At 40.8% G+C, this 18,486-nt stretch overlaps 1 protein-coding gene across 3 annotated transcripts in view; it reads right to left on the bottom strand.

Moving 5' to 3' along the window:
* Window positions 1–2,075: 2,075 nt before the first annotated feature.
* Window positions 2,076–18,486, bottom strand: part of LOC8028078 (diacylglycerol kinase 1) — a 599,538-nt gene continuing 583,127 nt past the window's right edge. For all 3 annotated transcript variants that reach the window (XM_042288617.1, XM_042288618.1, XM_029978657.4), the window contains 12 exons: window positions 16,428–16,514; window positions 15,536–15,630; window positions 14,979–15,053; window positions 14,810–14,895; window positions 14,642–14,731; window positions 14,211–14,374; window positions 10,108–10,172; window positions 9,505–9,595; window positions 7,164–7,371; window positions 5,908–6,028; window positions 5,675–5,735; window positions 2,076–5,600 (listed from right to left, as the gene is read on the bottom strand). In XM_042288617.1, coding sequence (XP_042144551.1) covers window positions 5,505–5,600; window positions 5,675–5,735; window positions 5,908–6,028; window positions 7,164–7,371; window positions 9,505–9,595; window positions 10,108–10,172; window positions 14,211–14,374; window positions 14,642–14,731; window positions 14,810–14,895; window positions 14,979–15,053; window positions 15,536–15,630; window positions 16,428–16,514 — 1,239 coding nt within the window. In that variant the 3' untranslated portion in view covers window positions 2,076–5,504. The remainder of the gene's footprint in view (window positions 5,601–5,674; window positions 5,736–5,907; window positions 6,029–7,163; window positions 7,372–9,504; window positions 9,596–10,107; window positions 10,173–14,210; window positions 14,375–14,641; window positions 14,732–14,809; window positions 14,896–14,978; window positions 15,054–15,535; window positions 15,631–16,427; window positions 16,515–18,486) is intronic.

The raw sequence follows: 18,486 nt of genomic DNA, 5'->3' as shown, positions 1-18,486 counted from the left end.
GGCATTCCAGTTGTCTTTTCTGCGCCAAATAAACTTTCTGCATTGTGCAATAGGGTCAATAGGAGCTCAGGTGAAGCCACTGCGACAGAAAGGGATTGCAAAAAGAGACACGTGACGCAGTACCGCGATTGCGTCACTGAAGTCGTCTATGAGATACCCCTGTCTTGCGGGAGAGTGTATGTTGGCCAGACGGGGAGGTGCATCAATGATAGAATCAGGGAGCACTCTGCGTCAACTAGGCAATCCCCGTCTGGCCACTTGGCAGTACACTGTGATCGATGCGAGTGTAACCCAAAGTTTGACGAAACAAGAATTGTTGGAAGCGGCGCAACAAAAGTCGCTCGCGAAATCTTGGAGGCCTTCACCATAAGATTTCGTGGCACCGATGTCTGTGTGAGCGCCCCTTCTTTATCTCTATCTGATAGAGAGTATACGTTCCTTCAAAATGAACGTGTCACGTAGGAAAACGCGCTAGGCTTCGTTCTATCTTTTTTCTTACCCATGCGCACGGGTACATTGGGCATAGCTTGCGTTTCTGTGTTTTTCTAAAATAAAGTTCAGTTGAAAGTGCGCCTCGTCCTGTCTGCTTCTCTCCTTGTGTCCTCGTTGTTTTGGCGCCTCACTTCAAGCATGTACAACCAACTAGCCCAACTCGCCGTTCTAATAAATTACGCCTCGTAAAGGTTGGTTTACACAGGGACATTTTCCTACGTTACGTTACGTTACGTTTCGACCGCTTACGTCGGGAGTCACCGGGAAATCCGTGCTTCGAATTAATCCGTGGCGATCGGTTCAAGGAGTACTTTTGCACGTGACGTACGAAACACGAATGGACCAGTGACTTCTCACGTAACGTAAAGCCTGGTTCAGACAGTTGCGTTCGACTGCGTTGCGGTAGCGAGACACCAGGACAACCCTGCTGCTTATATCGTGCGCCAAGATGATTCCTTGAATTGGAGTTCACGCTTTATACGAAGCACAGATGTGCCGGTGACTCGCTTTCAGTTCTCGACGCAACGCTGTCAAACGCAAGTGTCTGAACCGGCCTTAAGAAATACACTTGTGTGAACCGACCTTTATAGACCGTTTTGCTAAATTACCCAAGCACCAAGGAGCATGCTGCGAGTGTAGTTACACGCGCTGCACGTGCTGGCGTCTGCAGCAGTAACTGTTTTAAAGCGAATGCCTAAAACAAATGGCATCTTGCACGCGCTTTCGTCAACGCTTTATTTCGGTTATTTACTTCGAATATTTTATACGGGGAAGGTGAGCGCATGTGGCGCGTGTACATACATTCCCAGCATTCTCCTTGATGCTTGGGTAATTTAGCAATACGTCACTTACAGCGCTAAAAACAGTCGGAACTCTAATATCACGAAAAAGTACTGGAGGATTACCCTTTCATTTCAAGGCCCCACGTGGTGTCTGCACGGAGAGAGACCGAAGGACAGGAGGACATTGAAGTTTAGAGGGCATGAGAGCGTGCGGCGACGTCTTAGCGCCGACCTCTGATTGGACTGATTCGTACGTGGACGCAAAGGTCAGCTGTCTTTGTACCTACCCACTGTCTCCCTCCAATCAGAGCAAACAAGGAATTCGTCTGCCCCTTGCGCAGGGTCCGGCGTTCCATCGCCGAACGCCATACCTTTTAGTGATGTTGCATGCTGGAAGGGTCTGTAGTTCGGCTATGACGTTACTTGTTTTACAACTGTGAGCCTTGCCGAAAAGTCGCACTTACTTTTCCCTCTCCGTCTAGTGTTTACACATTGGTAGCCGCGCAATAGTTGAAAAGAGATATTACAACAAATCACGGTGGGCAACAGAGGGACCAGCGAAAGGCGAAGCTCAGGATATGATTGGGCAAAAAATAAAAATGCGATGTGCGCATGGACGGTGAACATGACGTTTCACTTGCCCATTGACCCTGCACTAATGCCATTTTACATATTTAATTGTATTATACGCTTCGTCATTCGCTGGGATTCTATTTTTCGCCGTGATTGGCTGTCTCCGTGCTCTGCAGGAAAGCGAATTCGCAGGCCCACATATAAGGGTGGTCCAATTCACAACGCGCGTTTTGTCATAACATATGATACTTTTATTCATGTAAACGATAAATAAATAGCTGGATTGTGAAACATTTCATATACCATAGTATCTTATGTACAAATATTTTTCGTACATCGTAGAAATTCATAACTGCAACATCCAGTTCAATGAAATGTAAGAAGAAATAAAAAGCAAAGTTCATCTCGGCGATGGACGCCAATGTAGGTTGGAAGTAAATCATAATAGGTTCACTGTTAATGCGGACTAAGAGGTATAGAGGCAATGTCAATACGCGACAACGCCACTCTGGGCCTAACATACACAAAAGCTGGATTCCAGAAACAGGAATCATCACGCAACACTTTCTAGCAACAGTGAGTCGTGGGGTAGAATAAATATAGAGGGTCGAAACTAAAAAAGAGAAGGAAATGACTGAGAATGTCATGCAACAGAGAAAATGTGTGGAACGGGATCTGTAGTTTGAAGGAAAAAACCTGCGATTATTGGAGTGTCGAAGAAGAGCAATAGAAACGCCACAAAAGCACGATCAACATGTCACTGCACGAGACACTACCAAGTATTAATATGTATATAAGATACATTGCACACAATAGGAAAGTGTCAATACTGTGTACAGAATACCACTACGGCAGGTATGATCAAAGTAGCGCAAGTTTCATGTTTGTATCTTTTGGACACAAGAAAACAAAAAAAAAAATTACAGTGGTTGGTTCTGCATCTAACATGCAACAGTTCCATACACGTCTGTATTTATATATGTACAGGACGCACTTTCTACACGATAGAGGGGGAAGCAAGCGGGTTTTTGATTAATGCCGAGAGAAAAAAAAAACACATCACTCGAGTGAAACTCTCATTAGTTCGGCAAGAATCCTCATTAAAAGTCTCATTTGGCTGCCAGCGTTTCACCAAGATTCTTAACTTCGGCCAGATACACCAGATGATCATCGGTAACATGTTTATAACCTCTGTGACAATCTCAATTATGCCTGAAAAGAAGCTGTCTCATGGCGAAACGTTCCTTGCAAATATCAGCTTTCTCAGCAGGTTTATTTTCCGATTCATTGGTGCGTGCTCTGCTACCATTGAGGCTTGTTTAGACTATTATCACTAAACATTTATGGATATTTCCAGAATGGAGTGAGGGGAGAGGAGGAAGGGGGGGGGGCTGCACAAACAAGGTTATGTTCTGAGAGTTTGTCATGATTCAAAACTGTCTGCCTACTTCTGCACTTTATATAACTTCCAAAAATGCCAGAACATTTTAATTAAACGTCGTTATCCCCAGAACACAACGCCAAAGTATGATCGATTAAGGTATAACTCGTAACGTGATCTTACTCCCGTTTTTAGAAAGAACCCGTGATTAAAATGAGCTGTTTGAATACACCCTGACTAAATACCGCCATACCTACAATTGTCCTAATACGTATTTACCTATCGACTTTAGTACGGGCTGACTTAATAGGTTTTTTTTTTTTATAAACTAAAAGTTGAACAAATTTCGTTGGATGGCCAGCTATGCAGAATGCAGCTCCTAGTAGCGCTGTATGTTTTAAAAAACATATTTTGAATTATGATTTGTTTAAAAAATGGTCAAAGTAACCTACTGAAAACAAATACTGGTGTTAAACCAATAATAAACACACAGCTGTAAAATGCACATTCTTTAGACCTTTCTTAAATAAGTAATATTAACCGAAATGTTGCAGTATATTGCACGCTTTTTGATTTGCCTTGTGAACTGCAGAAACAGTCGTTGCACTTCTAGTATAATTATGAATTTCAGATTAATTTTTTTAAATTTGGAGACATCGGTAGTTTTAATAAATATAAGTCATGATTCCTATTAAACTTTGCTCCGAATCGCGACCGAAAATCTTTGAGCTAAATTGGCTGTTTGCTTCAGCCGAAATTGTAATAAACGACTTCTCACACAAAAGATGTGTAATGCAATCTTAATGTATTAAGACACTTCATTACTTGTTACTGGACATATATGAACAAACATCATGTATGCACACACAGTAGGACCATATTCCGAGAAGGTTATTCTATATTTCAAAGGTCTGTTATGGGGCATTTTGAATATATTTACTCATAGAATATACCATACAGAGACGAGACCTTATATTAGATCCTTGATGTTAAATAATGAGCAGCTGCAAAAGCTTACAAGGAAAATAATAAAACAACCTACCTTCTACATACAGCATGAAAAAAATTCGTCACCCGAAAAGGGAAAAAAAAAACACAAAAAACTAGCGAACAATATTTAAAATGTGGTCATTGAATTATGCACTTGATATATAAGTATATTTTATACCTATCTCACATGCTCGTGTGTGTGAATATGCCTTTATATATATATATATATAAGTTAGAGTTTGGGGTATGCACTTGACTGAATTCTGAAAAAGCAAGATAAAAACATTTGCCTGGAGTAAAACATAAAAATGAACACAAAAAAAAAAGATTTTTGTACCTGTTTTACTAAGGCACGATATACAGAGAAGCATAGAAGCCAGATGCGCTGACGGATATAAGATGCGTGTATTGACGAAGATATGATTTTCAATGTTATGAAATTAAGAAACATCAGTAATGATGCTGCGCATAGGCAGTAAGCAATGAAGACCTAGTAGAAACGTTATGAGCACATGAGAGCAACGACATTCCAGTACACTGTAGTTATGCAGTATAATGTACAGGAAAAGGACAGCAGCCGGCCTGAATGCCCTCAAAGATCTTGGAGATCTTAATTAGGACATTATTTACACCCCCGACAAAAAAGTGATGTCTATAGCAACAATTGCACTTGTACACAAGCATAAGTATAACTGAAAGCGACATTTCTGTGCTTTGTTGTACACATTATCTACATATTATTAGTATATATTATGCAGTGCAGTAGAATTCTGCCACATGTCGATGCAAAAGAAGGCATGCCAAGCGTGACACGGTGGAGTGGAGTACATTTCTCTTACAAGAAATATCCGACATAGTGGTCCGAGTTTCACTGACCATAGACTTTGGTGACTGTGAGCTCAGTTGTAGCTGGATATGTGTGCATTGACATAATCTACTTCAGAATAATAAAAAAAACACTCATGAGACATCATATTCAGATTAAGATCACATGTGCAACATGTTCATAACTTAAATGGAACATCAAACTTTAAGGCATCAAAATAACATCACAAGCACCCTTGTGGAGAATGTCAGTTTCCTTTTATCTGTCGTGTTCTCCAGGGCTCTAACTTAATTTCTACACCAATACGCTCTCACAAAACAAACAAAACAAAACTACACGCATAAAGCTAGATGTCAGTCACAATAAATAATTATAATATATAAATTATGACAAAAAAGCGGCATGAGCTAAAACATAACTGAACTGTTAATGGCACAATCAACCACATGTCTAGTTAAAATCACGACTTTCTAAGTGAAAAGAAGGGAAATCTTGACTTGTTCATTGGTGCTGGTGCCATCAGCATTGGCATCTGGTTCTTGTGGGTGATCTGTATCTAAATAACAAACAATGTATATTAGTAATATAGATAGGGAACATTTGACGAGAATTGAAGAGCTGAATACTTACTGTGCAAGGAGGCTGAACCCACGGTTCGCCGTCGATTTGCATGGGAAACCTTTTCCTCGTCCTGAAATTGAGATGATAAAAGATTTTAGAGCTTCACTTCATAACGATGAGTGAAAAGGTACCGAAATTAATCTCAGAAGACAATGCTAATTGATTTTAAAGTTACAAAAAAAAAATAAGAATAAACAATACAAAAAAAGAAACAATCGTAAAATGAATTAATGGGCACCAACCTAATAACCACAGATGTGCATTGCGCAAGTCGTCTCCCAGAAGCTCGTAGGCCAGCTTTTACTTGCCCCATGTGCATGCTACTCTCCAGACCTATCACCTCAATCATGCGGTCTCCGATGTCTGCAAACGCGATAATGGAAAGCGATTGCTTTATTAAACAATATTGTTATTTCTTTTATTAAACGTATAAAATTGTCTACCCGTGTCTTAGGCTTGCATGGCATTGTAGACTGACCGAAAACAAGATTTATCACGAGGGTACATTTTGTTGCACATAACCACGCCATCCGAGCAGGTCTTCATAATTTATTTTATCAAATAAGGTTTTTCATTGCCAAGATAAATTAAATTGAGGCATTTTTATTCACAACGATGAGTGGACCACAAAATAAAGGACTGGCGTGAATATGTGAAACGTAAGCACAGCTCTGCAACAGAAAGTAGCTTGGATGTCGAATCTTCATTCAGCTATTTGCCCCCTCTCCACTTGGTTTGTGAACTCGGGTTGCAAAACAACTATCCCCACAACAAATGTGATAGCAGAGGCCAAATAAACACCCTAAAATAAAAATAAATTTTGGTTATGAAGCTAGTAATTTTATTAGAGCCTTGCTTTGGACGACACTGTAATGTATTTCATATACTTAATTTTATGATTGCTAGTTTTATTGTGTTAAATTGTAAACGACTTTATTTTTTGGTCTCAATATTTTGTGAATTTTGCGAAGCGTGGGTTTCAGGAATATTTCCCGAGCACATTATTTCTCGATAGGGAGTAGTATGCTATGAATCCGTTATTATGGTGTGATATATTCGCGTGATAATGTTGCTACTATCATGTTAAAGTCGCGTAACTTACAAAAACTAGGTTCTGAGAAATTTAAGTCGTTTACGGTAGTCCCACCACAAATGTTTTACTTCATTTCTGGGAGAAAGCTATCACTCATATATCACCGTTAAGACCGCATGTTTTAGGTAGTAAAATCAAGAATGTATACGGACAGTTTAAGTCAAGTAACCAGAGTTCAATATCGCACATTAAAACCCTCTTTCAAACATAAGTATTTTGTTGCCATATTAAAAAAAAAAACGGGTGGTTTAACACACCACTAAACATGATTTGATTAAGTTCCTTATTAAGGGAATTTCTGTGCTATCACTAACCATATGCCATAAACTTGGGTTGAAATGCTCCGAGTAAAAATATTTCCAGCAATAAGAATCTCCTACAATAGTTTCTACCACAGATGCTCACCTTGCACAGCACTGCTGAGATCAACTGAGTTGAAGCTATTCGTAGAAATGTCTCTGTCGTGCTTTTTGCGCTTTTTAGATCGGGACCGCTTGCGTGAGGCGGCATTGTCACCCCAAAGGTTGGAGCCGCCATAGATGCTCGGGATGTTGAGCACTGCGATGCCCTGCAGCGAAGGGCCGTTGGACAGCTCCAGGGACACACCGTCACACTGCGCAAAGCGGGGAGCAATTATAAGCTATGTTGCTTAGCAGCATGCATGCGGTGAGTGCCATGTGTCGCAAAGTTTTTTTTGTGCGATGAGTTAAAGACGCAAAACGAGTCGTGCCACAGAATGATGTCACCAAAAGAATCTTCTAGAGGCCTTCATAGTTAAACCTGGAATGTGTTACGAAACAACTTTTCGGCCCCCGTATATATTGTAGAAGAAATGAAAAACACTCAATTAACCTCACAGGGAAACACAGCGTGACTGGGACTAGGACAAAGAGCGATACAAGCACTGACTAGCGACTGAAATCTTATTAAAACAGAAACACGAAATTGACGCTGATGCTCGAGCAGGCACTGGCACGACGTAAACTTCAAACACGTCATTGTTCACCTCAAAATAATAATAATAAAAAATATATATCTCACTGTTTGTAAGGGTCAGTGATGGTTGGCTTGTGCACGTGGATTTGTTTTCTTTCAATAGCATTCTCTAGCCACCCCCCCCGGACTTCTTTGACTTTCTGGCCTCCTAATCTTTCGGTAGATATGCGGAGTAGAACATTTCTGCTCACATTCTTAAACTCCTTAGCGAAAGCTCGCTGTAGAATCCAGGATCCAAGGTTAAAACCCCACCCCTGTCCGTTTCGATCTGAATGGGCATCGTAAAGGCGTACGGTCGTGTATCACTACTGCGTGATGCACGTTAAAGCCCCCAGGCTAGCGGATGTACTGCACTAGCAAAATTTCTCATCTCTCAACGGGAGACTCGTCGCCCGTTGAGGCAGACCAAGTTCTAGGCTGTATAAACATACACACAACCAAATTTTTTTTCTCTCACACTCCTTCACATTTCCACCCTCTTCGAAAGATAACCGCTAGAGGTCGTCCTAGAAGTCTTTTGACGTCGTCCCCGACGTCGTCCCTGAGGTCGTCGTAGAGGTTGTCCTAGACTCTTTGACGTCGTCATTTAGGACGTCGCCCTAAAGGTCGTCCTAGAGGTGGTCCTTTAGATCGCCGTAGAGGTCGTTCTAGACGTCGTCCTTGATGTTGTCATAGAGGCCGTCCTTGAGATCACCCTTGATGTCGTCATAGACGTCGTCTTTCATGTAATTCTTGAAGTTGTCTTAGACGAATGCTATCGCAATTCATAGACAACAAATAATAGTGGTTTTCTCAGCAATTTTGTTATATGGTAGGTTTCAATTATCTTCCGAAACAATTAGTTTTTGTGTTGGAACAACACTACTCTGTCGGTGAAACATGGTTTGCACCAGCAATCCCGGTAATGCGTCCCTAAATGCGAGGAAGTAGTTCCTTTCATTGAGCTGCGGTGTTATCGGAGTCGGAGGTTCATGAATCGCCCGGTTTGCTTTATATATCAAGGGCCACGAAAGAACGTGATCGTGTAGACCGCTCCTTTTAAGGAGGACACGAACTTCATACCGTTTTTTTCATGTCACATCCACTACGGTTCGATGGAGTTTCTTTGCCAGTCCGTTTTTTCACGGCAGAGCATACTCGGCTTATTTTTTTGCGAGCGAAAAAAAAATATAACATGCACTTCACATCTTGATGCGACCCCTTTTTGCGGTTGCGGGTGCAAACCACGTTTCAACGACACAACAGTGTTGTTCCAACAAAAGGATCAATTGTCCCGGGAGATAATTAAAACGTACCATATAAAAAAAAAAGTCCACGTGCGTAGGCCAAATATGCCACTGACCCTTACAGACAACGAGATAAATTTTTTTGATTTGGGTTAGCACTTTAGGTGAAGAAATACATGTTTGAAGACCACGTCGTGCCAGTGCCTGCTCGATCATCATCGTAAATTTTGTGTTTCTGTTCTAATAAGGTTTCAGTTGCTATACTTGGCGTTCGTCGTATGTATCCCTCTTGTCCTCATTCCAGTCGCGTTATTTTTCACTATGATCTCTTACCAATCCGCCAGAATGTCCATTCTAATAGATGTCAATTAAATTTTTATATAATATAATAACTTTAATGATTTCATTAATCCTAACTAGACGAGCTTCAATAAACGTTCGATATTTTTGAAGGAAGAATGGAAGGGGCAGAAATGTTAGGCGCGAAAAAGCACTTAAAAGTGTGAGAACACTAGAATGCATACCATTATGTCCACATCATCATGGAGATTCTTGCAGGTGGCAAAGAAGGTCTCAGATGTGGCAAACTCGAAATACCACATTTTGTTCTTCATTCTAATATTAAAAAAAAAGAAACACAATATTTATCGGTCGTAAGGAAGAACCAAAGTAACAACGGCCACTGATATTTTCAATTTCCTCTCCCTACTCCGTCTAACAATGACTCTCTTGCTATATTTGTTTGCGTGGTGTTAACTCGGGCATCGTAGTTATATTATAGTTCTGAGTTTTTATTAGTGGAGTATCTAAATAACATGCACACAACTAGTTGAAGGATTAGTTTAACATAACGTAACATTTTAACTTTCTATATATTTACGAATTCTACTTCAAAGTAAGATCAGCAAATTATATCCCTTTGTCACAGCCAACAAGCCATCACTGTATTTATTGCAATACGCTTATTTCTTCCCCATATTTATTTATCTTTTTCTTTCTTACAGCTGATGCACCATGGAGTATCTTGTTTCATGAAATGACTATAGTTTAAAAATTTCAATTTAAAGTTATTATAAACGAGAACAAGAAAAGATGGGCATTGAAAAATATATATAAATTAATATTACCTGCTGCTGAATTTTTCTGGATGTTTTTCCCTTTCAAGGTGGAATTTAATTGCAATAGAAGCGTCCTGAAAAAGGTCGACACCAACAAGAAAAGGCATTAAGCTTCTTACTTCAGCATAAATGATCAAAACTGGGATCTGAAAAGAATTAATGGTGAAACTTTTTCCGCCCTTCGCAAACACGTTTAAATAAACACGCGATGGTGGACCGATAGGGAACTAGTTTATTCCGGAATCCTGTGTTTGAAGCCGTATGCTTAGACAACGCAAGCATTAGCAGTGAACATTACAGCACATACAAAATTTTGAACCGAATTTATATCGTTCTGTAAAAGCGGAACCATAATGAGCCTTCATCTTTGTTATATTAAATTCACTTTTTATAATTCAGAAATTATCTGAATTCACGCAATGTTTCACGTAGGTTATTAAGATACGGGATAACCCGACACGGAGAGGAAACGTAAAAATGGCGTTTGAAAGCAAGTCCTACCTACAAAAGGAAGGAATCTGCATTGAATGGTGCGTGGCACTAGTCCTATGCGATATATTCCGCTCACGATGTGATCGGGCGATAGCCGCTACACTTTCCACAGGCCAGGTATCTCACATTTTTAGATATTTGGATGATTATCTCGTTCTCCTTCAACACCGTCCGGATGAGAATGAAAAACATATAGTCAAACCATTACGATCTACCTTCATTGAAGAAGGCCAAGGTTTCAAATGCACACATATGAGTTACCAACAAACTCGAACCTACCGTTTTTAGATCTATTACTGGAGTTTTTTTGATAATCATTCATGTTGGAAATATTTCCTACGATCTTAGAAAGGCCTGGTACAGTATGACTCAGCCCCTTCCAAGCTAATAAAAAAAGGAATCGTGAAAGGTTGCCTGAGTGCTTAAAGAAATCTTGTGCCCATATAGCAGATAAACGTCTAATGCTCAAGTTCAAATACTTAAAGGGGTAGTGACACCCCAAAGGTCGTATTTTTTTGTTGGTCTCTAAAACGATGCTAGTTGTTGTAATAAATACAAAAAATACCACAACCCGAAAAAAAAAAAAAAAAAAAAAAAAAAGATTCCCCCGCGCGCGCGCGCGCGTTTTTTTACTTTTGGCGTTTTTTTTTATCCCTGTTTTCACCTCCTCGCTTCTTTTTATTTGTGACGTCAAAAACTATTAAATTTAGAAGCTCTGTAAGCGACATTTTTTCGATATATAGTAACGGCATGCGTAAAACATGTTTTTTTAACGCAGTTGCGAAAGCATTACGGCAATTAATTTTGAAATACCAAAAATCAGAGTCCGGAGTGATGTCGCCTCCAGGCTTTTTATCTTTCCTCGAAAAAATGGCGGCACTGGCGGCGCTCGGCACATGTAGCACTGAGGATGATCGGTGAGTCGGAAAATAGGGCGAAGCTCTCTTTTTTAGGTGCCCGACAACCTCTCAGACTTCGAAAAGGAAATCGTCAAACGGTCAAAACAACTGGATTTGGTGTCTGTGCACCGTAGTTTTGGTTGTGACTCCGCCGGAAGAGCCTTTCACGCAGAACCGGCGCGACGTAGTCCCTCACGTCGCCCACAGAAGTGCACTGCGCGTTCTCTTCGACCTTACCCGTTTCAAATAATGTAAGATCGCTGAAAGGGCCCTAAGAGAACCTTAAACTTGAGAGTGACGCGTCGTCTGCTCACAGCGATAGGCGACAGGCACGGAGAAGAGCGGTTGATCGCGGGACACTGGCGAACACGATCGACACTTCGGGTCGGGACGGCTCGGAGGCTTGAGAGGAACCCGAGTTGCACTGCACTGGCGCGGATCGCGAGGGAATTTTACATTTGGCGTTGGGAAATTGTCTTTTTAGCTTCCGTTAAATGGCAAGCGTATAACTCCTTGGTCTGACCGAAGTTAGAATATGCTGACATAGTATGGGACCGGAACACCAAAAAAAGATGCGTCACAGTTTGAGATGATTCAGAGGAGAGCTATTGCCTTCATCTATGGAAAGTATAATCAGTTAGGTTCCCTATCTTCAATAATGATGGCAAACAATATATCATCAATCTAGCATTGTCGAAAAATTGCGAAACTAACATTTTTGTCTTTGCTTTATCATACCAGGCACCGCTTTGATTCATGCCTATATTTATCCCCATCGTCATTTAGGGAAACTAGGCACCATCATTAGTATTCCCTGGTACCAATATTTGCTCGAACTAACATTTTTTAGCATTCCTGTTTCCCACGCACTATCACGGACTGAAACGCCCTTCCTCGTGAGATTTTGTTTTGCGCCCAACTTCAATGGTGCTGTTGAGAACCACACCTTTTGAATGTCCTGCCTTCCTAGTGTTTGTGCATTCATTTTTTATTTTATATTAGGCGTTGATTAAGGAATGTTTATCATGCCTGATGGCGTTTATATATATATATATATATATATATATATATATTTGTCCTTGTACAAGCAATATATGGTTGCCATCTGTTTCTAGTTTATTACATGTATAGTTTTGTTGTTTGAATGTATCTTACACCTGCTGGGGGCTGTTCAAGGCCTGCAGTATGTATTATAAAAATAAAAATAAAATAAAAACTGAGTTCCCAAGTTTCGAATTCTGAGGGTAATATCTAGGTATCGTTTTCAATCGCCTCGAATAATAATAAAAAATGATTTTGACCTGTCAGTGTCCCTTTAAGGCATCACGTTAGAGCTTCATCCTATATGACGTTGCTGAATGTTTATTCTCAACAAGCATAAGGCGAGAGGACAAAAAAACGCCGGCCAGTTATTCTGCCGTACAGTCTCCGACGATATGAAAGACCCACTGGGAGCGCGTGGCCGAGGCGGTGGCTGGCGGGGGCGCTGCGAGCGCTCCGGGCAGTTCCGTTCTGCTTCGAGGGGAGGACGCTCACTCGGGGCTCAGCTAAAGCACGCGCTTATCAGTTTGTGCTGAGCTCCGAGTGAGCGTCCTCCCCTCGAAGCAGAATGGAATTGCCCGGAGCGCTCGTAGCGCCCCCGCCAGCCACTGCCTCGGCCACGCGCTCCCAGTGGGTCTTTCATATCGCCGGAGACTGTACATTCATCGTTTATCACACAACCCAAAGAAAATGACATCAAAGTTTGATGCCCAGGTTGTTTTATCGGCACTGGATAAACTAAAGAGACTATGCTCGAAGATGAATAACCATCAGCTTCATCAGACAAGATGAGATGTGCAACATCAGCGCAAATATGTCGACTGCCAGTGTGGTGTACCATATGAAATATCATTTACCTGCAGAAGAGTGTATGTAGGGTAATCGGGGCGGTGTGTGATTGAACGTTTAAAAGAACACGCTCTTGCACTCGAACCGAAACCGGCGGGGCACCTCGTTGTGCAAGAAAGAGATTGCTAATGCACACCTATCCTTGGCGACATCAGAACCCTAAAACGTTTTAATTAAAAAAAAAAAAAAAAACACTCGAGAATTGTACGAGGCGCAAGTCATCTTGTCCAAAGATAAGGTCTGCATCAGCGCACCGTCAGTGGCGTTATTACAAAAAGACCAAGGTATTACCTTATTTTTTGTTTAGCTAATTTTATTTAAGGTTTTTGTTGGGGAGGGGCCTATTTTAATTTTAATTTTAACATTATGAATTTGTTTCATTCTTTGTTTTTTTCCCAATAAATTATTCTTTACTTTATCTTCGTCTCTCTTTGTCTATAGCATTAAACGTCAGTTGTTAGTAGCGCTCTGCCCTGTCTCCCTCTACGTTTTCTCTCCTTATCGCGCTATTTCATATCTTAACATGTTCGAATCAGCCAGCCCGCCAAATGATATTGATGCAGTTTCACAGCAGCGTTCATGTTATCATTGGATTTTTCAAGTGTCTCGTTTAACAAATGATAAAAAAGCTAAGCCACCTTTCATAGAAGATTTTGAAAGTACTTATGCTATTTCAGGGAATAACTTAGAACGTGCATGCCTTATACTCTTCTAGACGGTGCCTCAGTCTTCATATTTTCAACTTAACCAAAACTGAAACTAACCTTACAGATCGAGCCACTGTTAATTTCTTTTAGGTCTAACAAGCTAAGGCAACATATACAAACTTACCACACCAATGGAAAAATAGTTGTTGAAGATGTTGCAAGGGATAGGATCTCCACGCTCGTCTGAGTTGGCCATGTTGCTAATGTCAATTTTCCATCGGTCCATCATAACCGTTGTTGATTTCTCAACTTTTTGAAGAATTTTCTCGAGGCTTTCACTCTCATAACCTGAAATAAAAGGACAAAGTACTTAACTTAAGCTTTATTATATCAAGAGGCAGACTATAAAAATATTTAATTCACTTTCAATCTAGTTTAGCTTTAGAAAAGGCATTTCTTTTTTTTTATATGCACGTTTGAAGAATAAGTCTTGTGTAATTTGCACACTCCAGGTGATGGCGAGCAAGCCACTTTACCCTTAGGGTACCATGGACATAAATAAGCTTGTAACGATTACATTTGTAACAGTATTATAGTAAGAACGTTGTGACTAACCTGGTCCCCACCGCAGGCACCGTGCCAAGTCATTCCCAGTTCCCAAGGGAAGGATTCCGACCGGTGGAAGCTGGGTGTAGTTGAGCTTGTCTGAAGAATGAAGAACGTTTGGTTTCTGGCAAAGTCGGTCAACGTTTTGCAAGCAACATTACAAAGTTAGATACCCACCAATTGTATCTAGCACCCAGCCCACGGTGCCATCTCCACCACAGCATAGCACTCGATAGCTTACAACATCCTTGAAAAACTGTAATCTATAAAATATAAGGTTTTACACAGGGCAGAATAGCAATAATATCTAAAACCATAGATCTTCATCTTAATAAGGATGTCTCACCCTTGGATTGGTCCCCCTTTGGAAACATTGTACACTTGTCGAGGATTTAGTAAGTACTGAAACTTCCTCAGTATCCTGAAATTCAAGTAACATAATTTTTTCTAGAAAGCTTCAATATATGACAGTGCATAACGTTAGCTGGACATTCACGACTAAAAATACGTGAGATTTAAAATAAAGCTCGGAGAAAAAGAAAGGTTTTAAGTGATCACAGTTGGTTACACCAAGCTATTGGTGACAGATTATCAGCACCTGGATTATATGCACGTGCACGTGATCCATCATCAAGAACTATTACCATAAACATATATGTATTGTTTTATTGTTGCAAACGGAAGTTCACCAATGAGCTAGCTGAAAATATCTTCTCTGAATAAGAGCACAATATTTTAAATATACACACTTTATTAAAATTATTCTAATTATCACGTAGTGCTTGAAACGTGAGTGCTGTTATTGCCTAATCAGTAAGAAAACCGATTCCAGCCAAGTAAGTGATTCTTGCAGAATCATCTTGCCTTTATCAAAGGTGGAAGTTCTCGAGCAAGATGCCTTACCTCATACCCTGTCGACCACCACTTTTGGGGTTGATTAAAACTAAGAGGGGATGTGTTCCGGTAACGGGTGTGACTTGGAATGACATTGCAGAAACCTGTGCAAAATAAACACCACTTGCTCATACTCTATCTGTAACATTATTTATGTAACATTGTTTAAGTTTTGCATGCCAAATGAAAAGTCTTAAGAGAGTAATGATTTCACATTTTGCCTGGAATTATGGTCAATAAGCAATTATATTAAATTTACCTTACCTAATCGTATGTGCAATTACTTGTTAACTAAATTATAAAGTTTGGATTTCGAAAAAACCGTGATTTTTTATTTTATTACACTTACAGAAGCGGGGTGGGTCAGTTTGAGGAATGAGTTTCTTTCTGTTCGAGTTAGGGCGTGAGAAAGGCCCCATTATTATAGCATTCAGGGGATTGCTCAGATGTAAACTCAACTAGATTACAACAACGGCGACAAAACTGTCACAGATTAAAAGTGATGAAATAAATATTTGACCTCTACACATGCATAAGACTCAAGAGTTATGCAATTTTCTACGGGGATCATTATACATACTCGGGGACAGTGCTATAGCACCCATTTTAATACGGTAATTGTAGAGTTTTTCGACAAAATTTTCCAAACATGACATTGGCGCTTTTTTATATTGCATTATGGAGTCTAGTTTCTAACGCCAAATTTTACCAAAAATAATCCATATTTTGACGTATGAGAAAAACGAAGAAAACAGAGGAGTATGTTGTAACTCTGTCTTATGCTGCACTTGCGCTTCTAGTTGATCATATAAGCTAAGTTTATTATAAAAATCAGTTGAGTTTTTTGTCATTTCTACTGTGTGATCTGCTAGGTGACGTGTAGAAAGGTAACTATACTTACACTGCCTTGGTTGCTTTCGGAAGCCATGTTGGAATCCGTTCGGGACAAAGCTTTCTTCTGACCACTGGTGACACTTCGTTGCCGCTCCTATTGAGAGGTACGAAGCACGACAATTTACGCACATAATTTTACCGAACTGCACAAAATTTATTACTCCATATAGTTTTTGCGGCGGGGGTATGATAATACTGTATAAAAAATGCTTATTTTGTTTTTCACAGCTAAAATACTTCGAGATCACATGAGATACAACTTTATTTTTCAACGTGGCAATTTTTGGAGGACACCATAGAGCTAGCTAGCATTACGCGACAATTCACAAAAAATTACGAGGTTAGATTATTACGCTATTTTGAAATAATAATTTCAGCTGGCACACCCATTGGCCAAACGTACCATAGCTTTTATAAGTTTAATAAATAAAGTATTGGGTCGCATTTATTAGTAGAGATTTTAGGATGTTGCAGCACGAGTTACCAAAACTCAAACAGGAAAAGGCTAAAAGATTGGCACTTCCATAGAGACGGCTGACTGGGAGCCTTATATAATGGTTATCTGTTGCGAGTATTGGCTCGCGTGGACCCCCATAGGATCTCTGTTTCCGCCGAAGCTGGCAAACGGTCAAAGTCACAACTCCAGCGAGCCAATCAAAGCGCCAGAGAGAAAGGCAGGTGACAGCGCGCCGTCGGACAGAAATCCTTCTATAGAGAACTGTCATCTGAATTGCTTTAGCTTCGCTCTGATTGGTTCACGGGAGCCGTAACGTTCGCGCTTCATCAAGTTTTTGCTCCTGAAACGGGGGATAGACGACGATGCCTTGAGATGCGGATTTCCACGCGCTTTTGAAAGCCTTACTTGTCCCATTACACGAAAGAGCGGCGACGTTGTGCCCGAACGATGCTCACATCAATACGTCATCAAGCACGCTTCTCAGAAATAATACACACAAAAAAAGAGCACAGCAACGCGGATGCTTGGTCACGAAAGCCGTCGTCATCACCGGAGCGCCGTGTGAAAAAGGAAGACGTGGCGCGCTGCTTGTAGGAATGCGCTATGTGTAGGAATGCTTTCGCATTCCTACGCGCAAGTAATCCTAAGTGTCTCTGCCGAATTTTTTCTTTTGTGGTCCTCTCAAAGGTTAAGTGTCACTGAGTAGCGCAAGGCATAATTAAGTTTTCTGAAACATAACTACTATGTCCTTTTAAAGGGGCCCTGCAAAGCGTTTCTGACCATTTTTTTTTTAAATTTGCATCGCGTTCGCTCGAACTATTAAGTAGGACTCTAGCAACATATAAAAAAAATAAAGTATAAATGAAATCTGATGCATTTTGAACGTAATAGGTGAAAGTAGTTAAGAATTTTGAGAACATTTTCTATTGTTGATGACGTCCATGGTCTGAACCAATGGAGAACCTAAACGTCAAGAGGGTGCAATACCCCCCCCCCCCCCCCACGATGTTCCTATTGGTAGGAACTAACAATGAAAAACTTAACTCCCCATCGATATACGGGTGTTTCAAACAAAGAATCACGCGCTGTAAAGGGGCGATGCAACAATTTTAGAAGGGCAAAGGCTGACGTCACTTCCCTCTCGCTTTTGTCCTTCATTACTCTCCTCCTCTCTACGCAGCGCGCTTCCCTTTCCACCGTTTCGTCCGCAGACGAACGCCGTCAGCTTTTCCCTGTCATGTAAGTATTAATGGTAACGCATTAGAAAAAACAAACAAACAAATAACAACCTTGAGAATAGGGACAAAAATTCGGCAGAAACACTTAAGACTGCTTACGTATAGGAATGCGAGAGCATTCCTACAAGCAGCGCGCCACATATTCCTATCGCGCACGGCGCTCCGGCAGTGACATCGTGCTCCACCACTGCGCAGGCGCGGCGAACCCCGCCGGCTCCACGGCTTCCGTGGCGATGCATCTGCGTTGCTGCGCTTTTCTTTGTGTTTTCTCCCTGAGGCGCGTTCGCTTTGACCTTGAGCGCTCCCGTCGGCTTCCGTGACGAACCATCTGCATTGCTGTGCTTTTCTTTGTGTTTTATTTCTGAACGCCC

The sequence above is a fragment of the Ixodes scapularis genome, unplaced genomic scaffold (assembly GCF_016920785.2).
Source record: "Ixodes scapularis isolate PalLabHiFi unplaced genomic scaffold, ASM1692078v2 PGA_scaffold0__279_contigs__length_252992795, whole genome shotgun sequence".
In the NCBI taxonomy this organism is placed as follows: Eukaryota; Metazoa; Arthropoda; class Arachnida; order Ixodida; family Ixodidae; genus Ixodes; species Ixodes scapularis.
This window is presented reverse-complemented; position numbering and strand designations above follow the sequence as displayed.